Source organism: Crocodylus porosus, unplaced genomic scaffold, assembly GCF_001723895.1.
Source record: "Crocodylus porosus isolate Cpor-Errol unplaced genomic scaffold, CroPor_comp1, whole genome shotgun sequence".
Classification (NCBI taxonomy): Eukaryota; Metazoa; Chordata; order Crocodylia; family Crocodylidae; genus Crocodylus; species Crocodylus porosus.
Window position 1 is genome coordinate 12,182 of NW_017728914.1, and position 17,553 is coordinate 29,734.

Sequence of the window (17,553 nt, forward strand, 5' to 3'; positions counted from 1 at the left end):
AAAGCACTCCAACAGTTAGGGTCTTGTCATCTTTAGTCTTTAGGGGAAAAAGTACTCCTAAAACTTAACTTTAAAAACATTAAAATAATCTTTCAAACAAAAGCCCAAATGGTCAACCACTTACAAAAAAAGGTTCCATAGAAAAAGGCTCCTTTTCAGCTCTTCATTGTTCCAGGAACATAATCAGCTTTCTCCAAGAACCCTATCAAACAGATGCCTTTTGCTTGAAAGGTCACCAGATTCTGGCTATTTCAGACCCATGACAGCACTGCACTAAAGTAAATGGGATTACTGAAGGGAAGAGGATTAGAAGTGGAGGCACAGAACCACCACCCATTTTGGTCTACTCTGCCATCTATTATGCTAATTAAAATAATAGTCTATCTACAGGCACGCAGTTACTGCAAAACATACTAACTGATAAAGCTAACAAAACTTGTTATTCTTTGGCTCATCTTCTGCAAGACCACCAACCCAGTTCTAGCTGGTTTTATCCAGTTCTTTTAAACTTATACTGAATTCCAATCCACCCTCTTCCTCCGTTTTTAACCCTTCTTTTGTTACATAATGCACACAGTCACAAATGTCAGCTTCTGTTCATGACAGGGGATGTCAGACTTTGCAGTTGCAAAGTAATCACATGAATCACTTAATGCAATCACATTATTCTCATATATATGACTGTGTAAACATTTGAGGTTCTGGACCTAAATCAGGCTACAAATAGTAAGTTAAAGAAAATGCATATAATTAACCCTCATATTACTTTTGCCGATTTCTGTTTACCTGAGGCATGTTAATTATTTCCCTTGTCAAGGCTGCTTTTGATGTCTTGGCATCTTTAGTCTTTAGGGAAGAAAGTATTCTGGCATCATCCTTATTTTATTCACTCAAAAAAGCTTGAGTTGTTGTTTGGTACTCTTTTCTGTTTGCTCACATAAAATCCCCTCATTAGGAGAAGGATATCTTGTTAATAAGAACTCAAGAAATGGTGATAACAAGAGCAGTAACAAGGTCCCACCATAGGTGTAATTTAAGAAATTCTTCCAGAATCAAAATTAACTTTCTTGGGATGCCACACAGGCGCAGAAGCCTGTGTTAACTACCTTGTAGCTGAAGATCATGAATCTGATACTTTATTACTACTACAAGGAAAAAATCATCCATATTTTAGAATATTTAGATGGACAACATATAGATTTTATTTTGATTTGATCAGTTTATTCAACAAACACATAGTTCAGAACATGTAAATAAATGTACAGCAAAGAATTTTTTTTTTCTGCTCAAGAAGGAGTTCCAGAAAACAAATCCAGGACCTTCCATTTCTATACATTCATCCGAATAAAGCCTTGGAATAGGAAAATCCTTTTGTATCCTTGCCTGCTGTTTTGAAAGAAATGAGTACTTAAATTTCAACTTCTATTACTAGAGAAGTCTTTTCATTCTGCCACAACTTAATGTTTTATACAGTGAGATCTTTCCGATAAATTAATTTATCAAATTCTATTATTTATTTTTACTTTTTAAATGTTATGAAGACACTGCATAACTACTAACAATTTTGTTCATCTAGGATCTGATAATTGCAAAACCAGTTCAAATTTATAAGCAAAAGATGTGTGAAATGAAAAACTAATTTTGTCATATTTTTCCTGAAAGTTTCAGTGTTCTCTAAGGTGAATGAATCTTTATTGATTCTTACATTCCAAATAAAGGCCTGTCTTCTAAGAAAGTGATGGTTTCAATTACATTTTGCCAGTGTGAAGAAGTCAAGATCAGGGATGGATTCAGGGGAGGTGCAGTGGTGCTGTTGCCCCACTCTTTGATTCCTGCTCCACCCAAACTTTAAAACCAACTGCCCCAGAGAAGCAACAGCATTTCCAGGCAGGCAGGGCCAAGGGATTCAATTAACTTCATGGCTCATTACAATCTACCTGATTCCTGCTAATCTCTCTTTACTCCACAGGTGTGACTGACCCTCTCCTTTTAAAATGGTCTTGATATTCCATTACTCAAGTTATCCTCTCTCTGGCAATTTTGCTTCTGTTAGCTAGTCCTGGTTATATCTTTCTTCTATTTCACAGACCAGCATACTGTTTTCATTTCTACCTAAAAACCTTAACTTGGGTGAGATAATATTAACTCAAGTGAATATTAACTCCTGTGAAGACATGACTGATAGTGAAGTGTAGAATGCAGTCAAGGTGCTCAAGAAGGCCAGTTTTTGTTATGAAACTGAATTAGAGATGTACATTTACCTATAATGACTCTTAACTGGAACTAAAAAAGCAATATTTTGGATTATTTTTACTAGTTCATTGTGTTTTTAACCTTAATATATAAGATAGCACATTAGTACACCTTCCAATAAAGTTATACTTGTTTTTGCTTTGATATTAAACTGAATAATATAGCACTGAGTGGCTAGCATATTAATAAATCTTCTAGTTCCTCTTTAATTGGAGAAAATATATCATTTCTTATATGTGACGATGCACCACACATTTGTGCAGGGGGCACAGGTGTACATGCACATGGCTGCCAGGCAGCCTGGAAAGCAGCTCCCACAGGTAAGTCTGGTTGGGATGGGGGATTGAGGCCCCCCACAGAGTGGGAGGGAGAGAAGGAGGTGGGAAGGGAAGGGAAGGGCAGGGCAGGGCAGTGCTGGGACTGGGGCTGCTGCCCAGCCAGTTGATGCGTGAGGCTTGGCACTCAGTGCATGGCTGCAGGGCCCTGGCAGGGAGCAGGATGGGGGCTTAGCTCTCTGCCACTGTGTGCACTCCCAGGGGAAAGGGATCCATGCCCCCCATATCTGTGCATAGGCTGAGGGTGGGCTGCTTGCTGCGAGCTTGGGCTTTCCATCCTGCTGCCCTCCCCCAGGCCTTCCACAGCCCAGTGGGTGGGACCCAGCATAGCAGGCCAGGGTGGGGCTGGGTCGGGAAGCTCCATGCCACTGTGAGCCCCATGTCACCCTGGTGCTGCATACCCTGTCTGCCTGGCAGCAGTGTGTGTGGCAGCACTGGATTGTGCCCCTCACTGCTGCAGTGCAGGCAGGGGGCATATCGCCAGGGCAATGTGGCAAGGAACTTCCCTTCCCTGCCCTGCCCTGACCTGCCCTGCCATGCTGGGTCCCCCCGCTGGACTGCAGAGGCCCTAGGAGAAAGCAGCAGGGCAGTGCAAGACTGCAGCAGACAGTCTGCCTCTGTCCCTGTCTCCATCCTGTGAACAGATTTGGGGGAACGGGTCCCTCTCTACCTGTCTAGGAACATGTGCAGCAGCAGGAAAACAGCCCCTCCCCACACCTGAGCCCACAGCGAGCAACCCACACCTGCTCCCCCACCCGCTTTGGCCAGGCCACTCACAGGCAAGGGGCAGCCAGGCTCTGTGCTCTGTTATGCTGCAGCAGTCACTACTTCCCATGGGCTCAGGCACTGCTGTAGGGGTCAGGGGGCTGCAGACCGGGGTCCCTGCCTCTCTAGCACTGGCAGCTGCGGATTCCCTCTGGCAGGAGTAGGGAGGCACATGGCTGTGGAGGGGGAATGAGGGGCACCTACAGGGCCAGGGGGCCAGAGGAGCGGGGAGTAAAGGACCTGGATCTACATTCTTTGAGCTAAAGAGCAGGGGGAGCTCTAATTTTCCACGATAAAAAAACCCAACATCAAATACCAGAATTTATATATATTTAGAAGTTATTTATTATAGTGATTGGTGCACTGGGAGGCTTCCAAATTGCTTTAACATTGTAAATATATCAATAAAACCTTGTGTTCAGTTGATACCTACATATATAGCAGAGTTTAATTTTAATTGAAGATTTGGGGGATTATTAAATCAGAGAATTTGTGACTTTTCATCAGAGAAAACCAGGATCCCAGGTGATGACAAATTACTCTTTTAGATTCTTATCAAAATTTTTAAGAACAAAAGAACAGAGTCCACAAGACCATTCATTCCAGACCCTCTCATACACCAGAACTGCAAAGCACCTCATGAAAAAAAAGATCAAAACCTGATCATATGCCTCAGAAGCACCATGAAAGAAGGAAGTAAACCATCACAGTATAGGGCATTAGTTGGTAAGATTTTTTTTAGATTCAGGATGCTCAAAAGATTCAAGTAAGTGAACTATGCCTTATATCGACAATCTGGACTAGGGGAAGATTCTTTCCTGACTCCAGTCCAGATTATCTAGTGATTAGTCTGAACATAAAAGCTGGATACATCAGCCATGGAACTTAATATATGTCTTTTAGGATATGCAAGTATAGCTCCTATTTCTAGCTCCAGCCAGTGCCCAGTGCTTCAGAGGATGGTGAACAAAAAATGCCAGAAATGAAATAATTCATTTAAGAGAAAAAAAAAATCTTCCTGACCTCAGCAGAAACCCTGAATGCATGTGTTAGAATTACCAAACACTTCACATATGCAAGAAACTTCCATGAAGATCAAGTTTTTTAAAACTCCATCAGAGGGATACCAAACACCCGAACCCCTCAATCATCTGTTTCAATTACTACTCCAAGAACACCTTCATCATATCATACTGTTCCTCCTATTGCTAAGCTCCATCTTAAAACAGTTCAGGTTCCTTTCCCTTACTATTTTTTTTTTTTTTGGAAATACCATTCCAAAATTTCATTCTTCTAAAGTTTAGGATCCTGCAGTGATCCATGGGACTGATTTCTCACGTCCTCTGAAGAAATGGAAAATGTTTCTCGTGTTCCTATTTAGAGTGGTGCAGATGCCAACAATACTGACTGTACTCACTGGATGAATATATGGGGAAGGGCTGGTGTGGCTGATTGCTGCTGACACTCAGGCAAGAGTATAGACTTGGTATTGATAGATAAATAAATAAATAATGCTATATAGTTAGCCACTGATGTTGAATAGAAGGAAAAGTAATAATTAGGGGTGCACTGATAAAGATTTTCTTGGCCAATACCAGTAGCTGATTATTAACCAACCATATTAGCTGATACCAATCCAATAACCGATATTTAATAATAAAACTTGTTGAATGAGCTTCAATTCAAGTGCCCCCACTGCCATTTCTAAGTGTGGGACCACTGATACAGGAGACATGGCAGCATTTTAATCAAAATGGCTCTCCAAGCTGCTTTAATTAAAACACTGCCCCCACAACTTCCAGAACATATGTAAAAGTGCCCTGTGCCAGTTGCAGCTCCTGCCCTTCAACCCCAGCCTGAAGGCAGCTGCTGGAGCCTGAGGCTGCCCAGGGCTGGGTGGTTTCTGGGTCAGGTTTCCCACTGGGGCAAGGACCCTGCTGCACACAGCATGGGGGAACAGCTGCCCTGATCCCTGCCAGGCTCTGCCTCTGGCCCCTGGGATGCAGACCCCTGGGCACTGTAGGTTGAGTCACACTGAGCTGGGCCAGGACAGGCAGCTCAGCTCTGCCTGCCACCTCCTTGCCTCACTCATGTCTGTAGCATTCAGTGCCTTTTACAGCACCCACCTTGGCAGTCCACGCCACGCTGCACCAGTGCCTAGAACACTGCAGAAGCTACTCTGCTCCAGCCCAGCCAGCAGTGAGGGGATGGGGATGTATCCGGAATCACCCTGGCTTGGGGGAGGGAACCCAGGTGATGGGGGGCCCTAGCCAGAAGGTATAATTAATTATTGGAAAATATTATTGGTTACAGCAGCCCAAAAAAGCCAATAGCTGATAATATAAATTTCCTTCTTATCGGTGCCAATCTGATAGACAACTGGTATATTGGTGCGCCTCTAGTAATAATGCATAGGAAAGTAATAATGCTTATTTTTGCCTTGTGTCTTCTTATGCTCCATCTAAACTCACTGACTAAACCTTCTTCTTTGTCACAGATTATCCTCTGTCATTGTAGAAGACAGCATAGCCAAAGGCCATGATACATTTCCAGTCACCTTGCTGGAGGTATTGCAGCAAAAGACTAATCAGGATAGTGGGAAGTGTCTTAAATCCAGTTGCCAAAGTTATGCTTATTTCACAATGATGTTTTGAAAAAAGTATTTGTAAAATTCAAGTACACAAAGAGGTACCAGTGCAGTTGTGCTATATTTTATTAACAGTAAACTCAAGAAGCTTGGTGACAAGCTCTGCCTCTGAGATCTGCAGGATCTCAACTTACATTTTTTTAAGTTGTAGCCTTTACAGTGAAGGTAACCCAGACAAAACAAATCTGGTGTAAGTTGCTACAGTAGTGGTTTTCCTGTTTTCAAGCAATCTGAGACAGTAACTTTGAGAGGTGTAACAAGCCTCATTCATCACAAAGGGGTGAACGTTCTGAAATTCAAAGACAGTAATTTAAATGCCAGTACTGTTAACTTTAATTTCTGATTACTTCAGCAGAAATAACCAATTAATGTGTTTATCCTATAATTCCAATAGTCTCCAACAGCCCTCTTATGTGTCAAAAACCGATGGGGAAAAAACTAATACATATTTGAACAAGTTCCTAGTTTGTATACCTTTTCATTACTTATTATAATTATTTGATTATAGAATGCCTTGAGGCTCCAACTGTGGTGTGTGCCCTCGACAAAGTGTGGCAGGAAAAAAGTATATTTAGTCCTATTTTAAAGTTGGGACATTGAAGCACAGAGCGGCCTTATACTGCTTCCATTTCTGTTAATAGAAAAAAAACATTCCAGAGAGTCTGAGCAACTTCTCTAGGGATACACAGGCAATCTGTGATAGAGTCAACATGTGAACCCAAGTCTCTGATGCTTAGTCCAGTACCACAACATTAAGACCATCCTTCTTCATCAATACTCATATGTTTGACTGTGGTAGAATGATAGAATCATAGGACTGGAAGGGACCTCAAGGGTTATCTATTCCAGTTCCCTGCAAAAATGCTATTCTTAACTGATCCCTGTCTAATACTTATTTAGCCTTCTTTTGAAAACCTCCAACAAAGGAGAATCTACAATTTCTCTAGCCAGTTTATTTCACTGCCTTACCATTCTAAAAGTACATTTTTTTTCTGGAAACCTAATCTAAATCTGCTTTGCTGTAGTTTAAAACCATAGCTTTGTCTCCTGCCTTTGCAAGGAGAGTTGTTCTCCATCTTCCTTGTGGCAGCCTCCCAGATATTTGAAAGTTGATATTGTGTATCCCCTTAATCTCTTTTTCTCCAAGGTAAACATATCTAGTTCTCACAGCCTTTTCTTGTATAGCTTGCTTTCAAACCTTTTATAATTTTTTTCATTCACCTCTGGACCCTAGTTTCCCCGGATCCTTCTTAGAATGTTTAGCCAGAATTGCTTGCAAAACTCTAGCGCAGATTTAACTCACCAGTGTTGTGTAGAACAGTACTATCTCACCTCTGAATATTCTTGTTGATGCAGCTTAAAAGTGCAGACTTTTTTTTGGTAATGGTTTCACATTTCTGGCTCATGTTGAGTCTATGATCTATGAACCTGCTACATTCTTATCAGTAATATAGCCCAGCCAGCTGTGTCCCTGTTAGCAGGGTCTGTGGGATTAAGGCAGAGGTGTTTTTACCACTTTAAATGGTACTTTCCTGAAATAGGCATTGAGGTATTAGAGCAGAAGAGGGCAGAGGAACCAGAAGCTGCAAGGCAGGGCAGAAGGATATTGGAGCACAGTGGACACGTCTACACGAGCCATTTACTGCACATTAGCCTAATAACACTGTGCAGTAGGCTGTTAACACTGTGCAGTAGCGTGTCAGGGCAAAAACGGTGCTATTAGGCTAATGCGCAATAAGCATCACTAAAAAACTGTGCCAGCACTACTACATAGTAACTCTAGTTACTGTGCATTCAGTTATTAAGGAAATAATAAACTAAATGCACAGTATCTAAGGCGCATTAATGAATGTGTAGATGCACCCATTGTTAACTTGTGCCAGCCATCACTGCACTGAACATACCCCTCAGCTCTGTACAAGCTACTATCTGAACCAGAAGCAGTATTGCCACCTTAGTAGGAAACTGCAGGCAGGCTCATTAGCATTTCTCAGAGGCAAAGCTAATTAACCTGGGCACAGCATCCTACAGACATAGATACACTGGTGCTGGTTGAGGAGGCAGCGTATGCAGAACATCTTGGAATTTTTCAGCACAGCACTGCCTGGCATGGTGAGAACAGAGGTGCCCTCTGAACTGCTGGGCTTTAATGATTTTCCCATGATCCTCTAAGGTCAAATTTTTGTTTTCAATAAGGCACCAAACTCGGAATCCTTTCCATAAAACTTACGCTGCATAGAGTATACTGTAGTTGTAAATGTGCCTTTTAGAGACTATCTACCAGGCTGCAAATGGTTAGTTTTACCTTTGTAGGCTTTACCTTTACTGTTTCATTTTACTGCATGGTTCGAGTAGACTTTGTGGCACCCAGTGCTTTGAAGTAAACTCACTTGCTGCAGAGGTCTTAGTTTGCAAGTTCATCAATGGACAGCTAACTGCAGCATCAACATTGATCAGCTTTTAAAGTCACAGGCCTGAGGAGAATAAGCTGCTGAGCTAATAATTGCAGTATCCAGTAACTTGCATGTTGATTTATTTAGAGAATGATTTATGTCAGCCATCTGCATGCTAATGAATGCAGAAGCCTACATGCATGGCATGTTCACTGTAGGAATCTGATGTGCAGAATATGGGATTAAGGAGACACCCAATAATACTTAGTTTCGCTTAGATAAAACAGTAGGAGCAACTTCAGGTGAGCAATAGATACAGTCATCCTAACAGAGTATCGGACAGTTCAACAGACAATATGAGCTGCTTATTTCTAAGTGTGCGCTTGACACAAAGGACCATTAGAGTCTACAGGCAGACCAAACCAGCCTTCTTTTCAAAAGATAAGTGCATTTATCATTTTCAGCTTGATTTGTGAAGCATTTGAGAATCACAGAATCACAGGATTGAAGGGGACATCAGGGTCATCTAATCTAAACCACTGCAGAAATGAAGGTTGTGCTACTGTGAAACCATTCCAGACAAATCTCTATCAGCCTTTTCTTAAAAAACCCCAAAGAAGGTGATTTCACAGTTTTCTGAGGCAGCTCGTTGCATCTTTCTATGGTCCTTACAGTTAAGGTTTTTTTTCTGAGAGAAAATCTAAAACTTCTTTGCTGTATCTTGAAACCATTGCTTCATTTCCTGTCCCCTTGAGCAAGGGAGAAAAGTTGTTCTTCTTTTTTATATTTGAAAACTGCTATTATGTCTCAGCTTGGAAAACTGATTTCTAGCTAGAAAAGAAATCTTATGCAAAAGATGTAAATATTTCTGCCATCTTTGAATACAATATCGAATCAGAAAAGATGCCTGACTTGACAGACAATTATATAACTGGGAAAAGGAAGTTATTTGCATAATACACATGCTTCCCAAGAACTGAATGGAATAATAAAACATTCAAGAGACTCCTCTAGCAAGGAGAGGCTATCTAGGTGTCCCAGGACTTAGGAAAGCTGGGCTAACCTCATGAAATGGCAGGTCTTCTGGCTGAGGGCATTTGAATAAAATTGCTGGCTGCAGGTGCTTTCTCAAAAGTTATTTCTAATAGAGAAACAGGCTATTTTTCCATTGTTTCTTATGCATTCTGTCTCCCAAATCTAACATTAGGTTTTTTTTCTTATATGTCCTATCTTGCATGTGTAATTAATCTTATTGCTTTTCTAATACATCACTGACTGTGATAAGACAGATTTCTGGAGGAACTGACAGGTGCAAGTATTTCATTTTTAAGGAGGTGAGGAGCTATAATATTTTGCAAACCAAGGCTGTCCATAAGGTGGCAGACCTCCTCTAGTGGAGTTGCAAGGCCTGGTTAGTAGCTAGAGAAACATAGACTTGCTAGTGCAAGAAGTTAACCCAAGAGCAAAACCTAGTCTGTACCTTGCAGGCACACAGAAGAAGAGGTTTGGGCTTTGTAAGCCACCCCAATATCATTCCCAGCATGATTTTTCACAGTTAGGTTTTGGGAAATGGAAGTCAAAACTGTAGATCATGTTGGAATGAGATAAGAAAGAAACCCAGATACTGGGTTTTTTTACCTATACATGTTGGAAATAAAGTTATGATATTTGTAATAATAAAGGGTATGTACAGAAGTTGCTTTTTGTACCATTTAAAGCACTTTATTGTTGTGACTTAACCAAAATGCACTGTTTTTCAGTACTTTACAAATGGGTACAGTACTTTAAATTAACCCTTGTTACATCATGTATTAAATTTGAACGCTGTATTTTACAGCACTTTAAACCTACAGTGCTTTAAATAGCTTCTGTATGCTGGTCAAATTACTGGCCAGTGGAGAAACCCCAGGAGGCTGCAGAATGCTTCCTGCCTCTTAGTTTGGAAAGTGCAGGGAGGCTCAAAGACCCTTCCCCCCCCCCCATGCTTTCCTCCCACCCAGGAAACACTGCACTTGTGCCGTGTTTAAGAGGACTTTAGAGTGCTATAAAAAATTGTTCTAAATTTCAGCACAGTATAACATGCAAAGAGCACTTCTGTACACACCCAAAATCCAATATTTACCAAAATGTTGAGCATGGTAACCTGACCTCTGATCAGTGCTAGTCCAAACCTTTATCATGCTTTATGAATTGGAGTCAATTTTATGTGAAGACATTGTTCTAAGGAGGCGACCTACTCAGAGGGCAAAATCAGTTAAAATTGTAATAGATTATTCAAAACCAAAACAAAACTCAGGTCCTCCTACCTTCCAGACCAGTATTCATTTTATTGATCTATTCTTTTGCTGCTCTAATATTTCCCTCTTGGCCTCATATATCCTTCTCTCTTGGTTGCTTAGTGGCCAGCTTTAAGAAGAGCGCTGAAGAGTATTCTGCACTGAAGTTTGTCCATGACCTGGTTAGAGCACCTTGCTAGCAAGTGAGAGAGATAGTATTATCCCCTCTGGATGCTGATAACTTGGATCTCCTGTTTTGTGAGTGTCTGCATAATCATTAGGGCTGTGCAAGGTTTTGGACTGTGCTTCAGATCCAGAGAAGCTTCGGACACTTTGGCATCCGAAGCGGCACTTGCGGATCGAAGCACTGCCTTCTTTAGGCTTTCCCAAGCAGTTTGGAGCTTCTGAACTGCTTCAGAAAAGCTTCGGAGCCGCCTCGGAGATCCTGCCATAGGGTATAATGGGAAATCAATGAAATATCTATAACTTTTTTGTTTTTTGTCTGATTTGGATGAAACTTGCGGGGGTGGTAGCTCCTGCAGAGAGAATGAAGTCTGCCAAGTTTCAAGATCAGTATGGGGGCTCAGGGAGAACTGCACCCCATATTTTTGAAAGCAAAACTGATGTCATGTGTATGTATTACACCACAGGTGGGTGAAAACTGCAGGGGTCATAGTCCCTGGTGAGGCCACAAAGTCTGCCAAGTTTCGAGGTGAAAGGTGCAGGGGTTTGGAGGGAACTGCACCTCAAGCTGCAGACAAGCAAAACTCATAACATGGGTGCTTGTGCAACTGACTGTCTTTGTCTCAGGGCAGCTGATTGTCTGTATTGATTATTTCCTCTCCTTAGTCTGTGGTTTTGTAGGTGCTAATGAGTTAATGAGCAACAAGAACCCAGAACCCTGCACCTATCTGCTTGACAGCTGGCAGACATTGTGGCCACAGCAGGGGCTACCATCCCGGCAGCTTTCACCCTGCTGTGCCTTAACACACACAGTGTCACCCACGTCACGCATTTTGCTTGTCTGTAGCTTGAGGTGCTGTTAGTTGACGAGCTCTGAACTGTCAGATATTTGGGAACTTAGAACATATCAGCCATATCACAAGGACCAAAAATGTTCATACTAATTTGTGATTACAATAAGCTGTAGAAACTTTTAAGAAACATGTGGAATCTCACATACCTGGAGCTTTAAATGTCAAATGTTGTGGGAATTGCCTTACAATTCCTTCAAGACCAAGACGCTATTTAAAATATATACATTTCTCTTATATTAATAATCCTGGTACTAGTTTGAACTGACACAAACAATATACAGGCAGTCCTCGACTTACAACGTTTTGAGTTACGTTTCACACTTACAACATTTATAAATTGACACCCTGTTTCAACTTTCTGATGTCAGTTTCGACTTCACAATGCTTGATCCAACGCTACGCCACACCACACCAGTGAACAGGTTCGCTGCGTCGCTCATCTCCCTGGAGAACATCTGTCCAAACTTCCTTGGACACTTTCTTTAAGAAAGCAGACAAGACTCCAGAAGAACCTGCAGCCAAGACTCCTGAGAAGACTCCAGTCAAGAACCCTTCACAAAGTCCAACCAAGAGCCCTTCAAAAAGTCCAGCAAAGTCACCTCAAAGAAGTTCTTCCAAATCAGTATGATTGCTATTTACAATATAAATGCATTAATGTAGCTATATCACTCATCTATAATTGACTGAATACAAAATTTTGGGTTATTTTTGGTGAAAATTGGGTATTGGGCCTTGGTTCAGGAACCAACCCCCCCATTCATAACATTGTTTCCTATGGGAAAATCAGTTCCAATTTACAACATTTTGACTTAAGATGCGGTTTTCAGGAACCAATTGTGTTGTAAGTACGAGGATTCCCTGTACCAACTGTCCTCTTAATTTTAGCAATATACAATTGCTTCATAATTATCCATAAATAAACCCATTAATTCACTGATTCTTGATTTAAGAAAGTTATTTTACTTGTGTTTCATACACAAAAACTGATAATCAACCGTGGCTTAAAAAATTAACACTACTCCACTTTTTCACAAGTGTACAAAAAAGAAATAATGGATTTACATTCAACAGCAAAGCTTAAAGTCCACTCTAATAGTAGTTTCATTGGCATTCACATACACAAGCACAGAATAAATATTTCAGGATTTTTAAGGAACATACAGCATACATACAGGACTTGAATTTTACATAATGAGTGTTAGTAGGGTCAGCAGTTCATAACTTCATAGAAAAGTAAAACTGAAAACAAAGAAGTTGTGTGGGAGATAACACCAAGATACTGCACAGAGGTAGCAGGTTAGTAAACCTGCTTGTGTGAGAAATAGTTTACTTCTGCTTCTTTATAATAGGGAAGTTTGTTTGCAAATGTTGTGTATTCAAAGTGCAGCTTAATGCAAAAAAAATGATATTATTGTATTTATTAATACATGCAAGAGGCAGCCCCCAAGTGACCTGACAGAATAAAGCTGTGATTGGCAAGTGGCCGATAAAATACAGATGTTTCAGGCAATTTCTCTAAAGCACTTTAATAGCAGCAATTATCATTTCTAATGGCTCTAGACTGACTTCTGTTTGGGTTTAAGGGCATCATATTCTTTAACATTTACAGCTATATTTTCTTTATAAATAAATATATCAAATAACAAATAGCATAGATAACATTTCTTTTTTCTCACTTTTGCATATGTGTTGTGGAAAATACTCTGACTTTTTCAGAGCTATTGTGTGCAAAATAATATTAAATAGAGTGGAAACGGATATACAAGAATCATTGCATTCAGTTACATTCCCAAGATGTCAACCCTGCCCTTGTAACAATCTGAGGGACATCCTTGCCAGGATAATGCAGGGCTTGAAATGACAGTATATTCAATGGCTTAGTGAGAGTGATATTTTATATCTTAAAGAGCTGTAAATGTGAGTTTTTCCTTGCTGGAGTGTATATATGAAAATAACTAAGTATTCTACCCAGTTAGGTTTCTAGATTTGAAAAGTCTGGTAATCTCCTTTAAGATATTTCCTCCCCTGCCCAAACATCTCTGAATGATATTGTTCATTAGATGTCTTTTTGTTCATTTTTTACCAGCTCTTCTTGCATCTTATAATTTATCTTGCATCACCTAGGTGACATCTGCACACAAATGTTTGCAATCAGATATAGAGTGCACAATATTAAAACTTTTAAACTTGTCCTGTAAGTGTCATCAAGACAGGATCACAGGAACCACAGTGCAGAGAGTCCAACCTCTCACTGGCTGTATTGTGAAGAGTCTCCTTTTCGGCGTAGGAGAAAGGAAACTTGTGTCTGCTTTTTAGATTCTGAAAACAAGCCAGAGTGGAGAAAAAGAGTTAACACCAGACTTAATAAAGCTTTTAAGACAAAATCTGTTAAGCAATCTAGACAGAGACTGCGAATTTCCTGCTGATTTTTGCAGTCTGTACATATAGGAAATTTGTTAACAGTAGGAAGAAATTGGGAGTTGCTACATAGGAGAGATCAGCCATTATTACAAAAACTGGCTAAGTGGATTCTTTGAATATAAACCCCTCACTGGTCACTGTTGTCAGTGGTGCTGTTTCCCTTTTCTTTTTTCTCCTGTGTCTTGTTTCCCTTCTTCTTTTTCTTTTTTTTCTTGGTTTCTTCCTTCTTGCCAAAAGTTATAAAGTCACTTTTGTCAATTTGGCTGTTTTGTGGTTCCTGTCGGATGGAGATGATTGCAGGAGATCCCGGGATAATGAATTTGTCTGGCAACTCACCGGGACCACCTTGTTTGGGATTGCCTGGTCCAAATTTAAAGGTCCAGCTGTTACTGTTCACACCAGCTCCAACTGGGGGGGATACTTCTCCTGCCTCAGGTTCTGAAAAAGTCAAAACAACATTAAAATGAACCATTAAATATGACTAATTAACTAATACTAGTGAAAGTTTTGCAAGCTATGGTTTTAAGGGATATTTTTAATTCCTGCTTAGAATCTGGCCTTGTTACTGATAATTTTGTCTACATGTGGGGTTATTACAGTCTTTTTTCCCTTTTAAAGAAAAATGAGGTTACTTCTCTAAAACAGACTGGCAATGCATCAGGAGCAGTGGGCCAAAATTACCTAACTTGGTCTCAGGCAGACTAGCCCCTCCAATCCATCCCCTACTACCCAGCCAAAGCTCCCTACTACTGAAGCTCCTCAGAAGACCTGGCCTCAAAGGCTGGGGCTCCATGGGCTGGATCCAATGTATCCTTAATTGCCAACTCTTGTTCTAAAAGACTCAGAAAAAAGTGAAAGTCTTTATAGGCTAAGAACTGGAAAGGAAAGTTAAGAATTGAAGGGCATGATCAGTACCAAGTCTGGGATGAAACGGCAAAGGTGATTTAGAAAGGAAAATAAATATTTCAGAAAATTTCAGAGAGCTCCTTATGTGGGTTTTTATTGTATCATCACAACATCAGATTTTGGTGATTACATTTGGGCATTTTGAATAATATGTAGATCTTCATATTACTGAAGCTGCTGATTTCTAAATAAAAATAGAAGAAAGTTATGGTGTGAGCATGTTGTGGACATTTCAGGTCTTCCAGTATTTAGGGAGGTCCTTAGCAGATGTGGTGCTAGATTTGTAGATCTATATAACCATGACCTAGTTTTAGAACTTTTCCACAATTTCTAAGGTGCAGAAGGAATCAAGCAGACTTAATAAGTCAGACATCTTGAACCTAATTTTCATGAATTTAAGATAAGTATTTTCTTTTTTCAAATATAAAGAATACACTTTGCCAGTTGACATAGTCTCTTTAAACCTGGGTGCATGCATACATATCTCTGCTAAGTATGATTCTTGATATTTGCTTTTACACAAATATTATATTTTCACATTCTAAGTCCTGTAAGATTTCCCAGCCTAGTGCTTTAGAGATGTTTCTAATGACATTTGTGCAATAGGTGGTCAGGGAAGAGTTATTGTTTTCAGTATGCAATATATAATCAAAAAATAGAAAATCAAGTATTGTCCTGGAGTTTGTGCATGGCTGTAAAGAAATGTGAACTTCTGACATCTGTAATTTTTTTAAATGTCACTATACTGGCAAGGTCTTTCCCCTTCACTTCCATGAAATCATAAATTAACCCAAATAAATAAATAATAAAGAAAGAACTAAAACCTAGGTGTCTTGGACAATTTCCAAATTATGAATTGATCCAATCTCTTCTGTAATATAGAAAATGGAAACTTGCATGATCTAGACAAGAAACTAAGTTTAATTTGACAAAGAAGAGTGTTCTCCTTCCCAATAGTCTCCATCTATCACGCCTTCCAAACAATGCTGACTCCTGTATTTGGCACAGGAATGGGTGAAGTGGGATGTGATCTCAAACCACTTTGGTACCACAGGGTCAGGGTCCTGTATCAGCGCAAGAAAAATAGTCCTAAAGGTGATTTGTAGTGTGCTGACTTGCAAAGATCCTCCATTGACCATTACACCAGCACAGAACAGCTGGACCACTCTGCCTTTTCACCTCCTGTCATCCTGACCCTATAGCAGGGATAGGGAAAGAGGACTTTATGCTGGCATTATGTTGTTCAAAGATCTCACCATATGGACAGCATGTTTTTATTTAAGATCCCTTATCACACTATAAATGTTTCTCCTGTCTTGCCTGGAAACATTTACCAGACATACCAAATGAACACATGCACGTGTAGCACTCAAATGATAGTGGTGTAGCCATGATGGTCCAGGAACTATGCAAAAGGTAAGGGTTTCTTATGGTGGTATCTTTCATTGGACTAACTGCATATTTGAGATAGACAGGCCTTTCATATGCAAGATATTCCTCATCAGCAGGGATCTGGGTTCTCTGTTCATAACAGAAAAACATGGTAAAACCCAGATTTTCTCATTTTAAGGCGAAAAACCTGGATTTTCTCTTTTAAAGGAGAAAAGTGAAGGTTAAGGCAGGTTTCCCCTTGCAGGCTGGAAGAGTTCTCTGTGCCTGCTGCCAGAATGGGACCAATGTCCCCCTGCCCCAGCAGCAGAGAGCTCCCAGACCTGGCTCCCTGGTTGGGGCAGGGGACTTGGAAACAATCATAGGGCAGAGCCAGATCCCAGACCCCTGCCCCGATTATGGGGCAGACTGGAGAGCCTGTTCCCTGCTCAGCTCCATGACTGTGGAGCTGGGTAGGAAACAGGCTCCCCAGGCCCCACTAGCAGGGAGCTCCCAGCATGGGCTCTGTGGTCACAGCCATGGAGCCAGAGCTCAGAGATAAGGATCTCCCAGCCCTCGTTCCCCAATTATGATTTCAGAGCAGGGGGCTTGGATCTCCCTGCTGCCAAAGCAGGTGCACATAGTCCCTGCCTGGGTTCTGGTGGTGGAGCCCGCCCAAACAGCAGGTAGCTCCTGGGGACAGGGAGAAAACTCCCACCCCATGGTGGCTGGCAGACAGGAAGCAGATTTGTTCCCAGTCAGGCATCTACACGAGCACTACTGCAGTTAATAATTGTGAGTAAATTTGCTAGTTGCATTTGCAGGTAGCAAATTTACTCATATTACTGAGCACATGCTTACTGTGCATAAACTATGCTACTTTGCAGTAAAACATCTTGTGTAGATGCATCCTAGGGATATGAACAATTGGAAAACTTGCCACAAGTAAAAGAAGTTTCTACAACTGTTTGTTAGAGAAGCTGAGCAGGGTTCACTATTATTTTTAAACACAAGAGGCAGTGGTGCCCACTTTTATATAATAGCCTAGCAATTAAAACGTTTGTCTAGAAAATTGGAGACCTGGAATCCCAGCCTTTCTGAGGGGATTTCAAACTTATTTGTTCTTGCAGAGTGCCCTAACCACTAGGCTAT

At 40.8% G+C, this 17,553-nt stretch overlaps 1 protein-coding gene across 3 annotated transcripts in view; it reads right to left on the reverse strand.

Moving 5' to 3' along the window:
• Positions 1–12,643: 12,643 nt before the first annotated feature.
• LOC109309889 (protocadherin alpha-C2-like) overlaps positions 12,644–17,553 on the reverse strand; it is a 199,010-nt gene continuing 194,100 nt past the window's right edge. For 2 of the 3 annotated variants that reach the window (XM_019534766.1, XM_019534765.1), the window contains exon 4: positions 14,015–14,565. In XM_019534766.1, coding sequence (XP_019390311.1) covers positions 14,255–14,565 — 311 coding nt within the window. In that variant the 3' untranslated portion in view covers positions 14,015–14,254. Of the gene's footprint in view, positions 14,566–17,553 lie in introns of all 3 variants that reach the window. The other variant, XM_019534767.1, reaches the window with a different exon arrangement.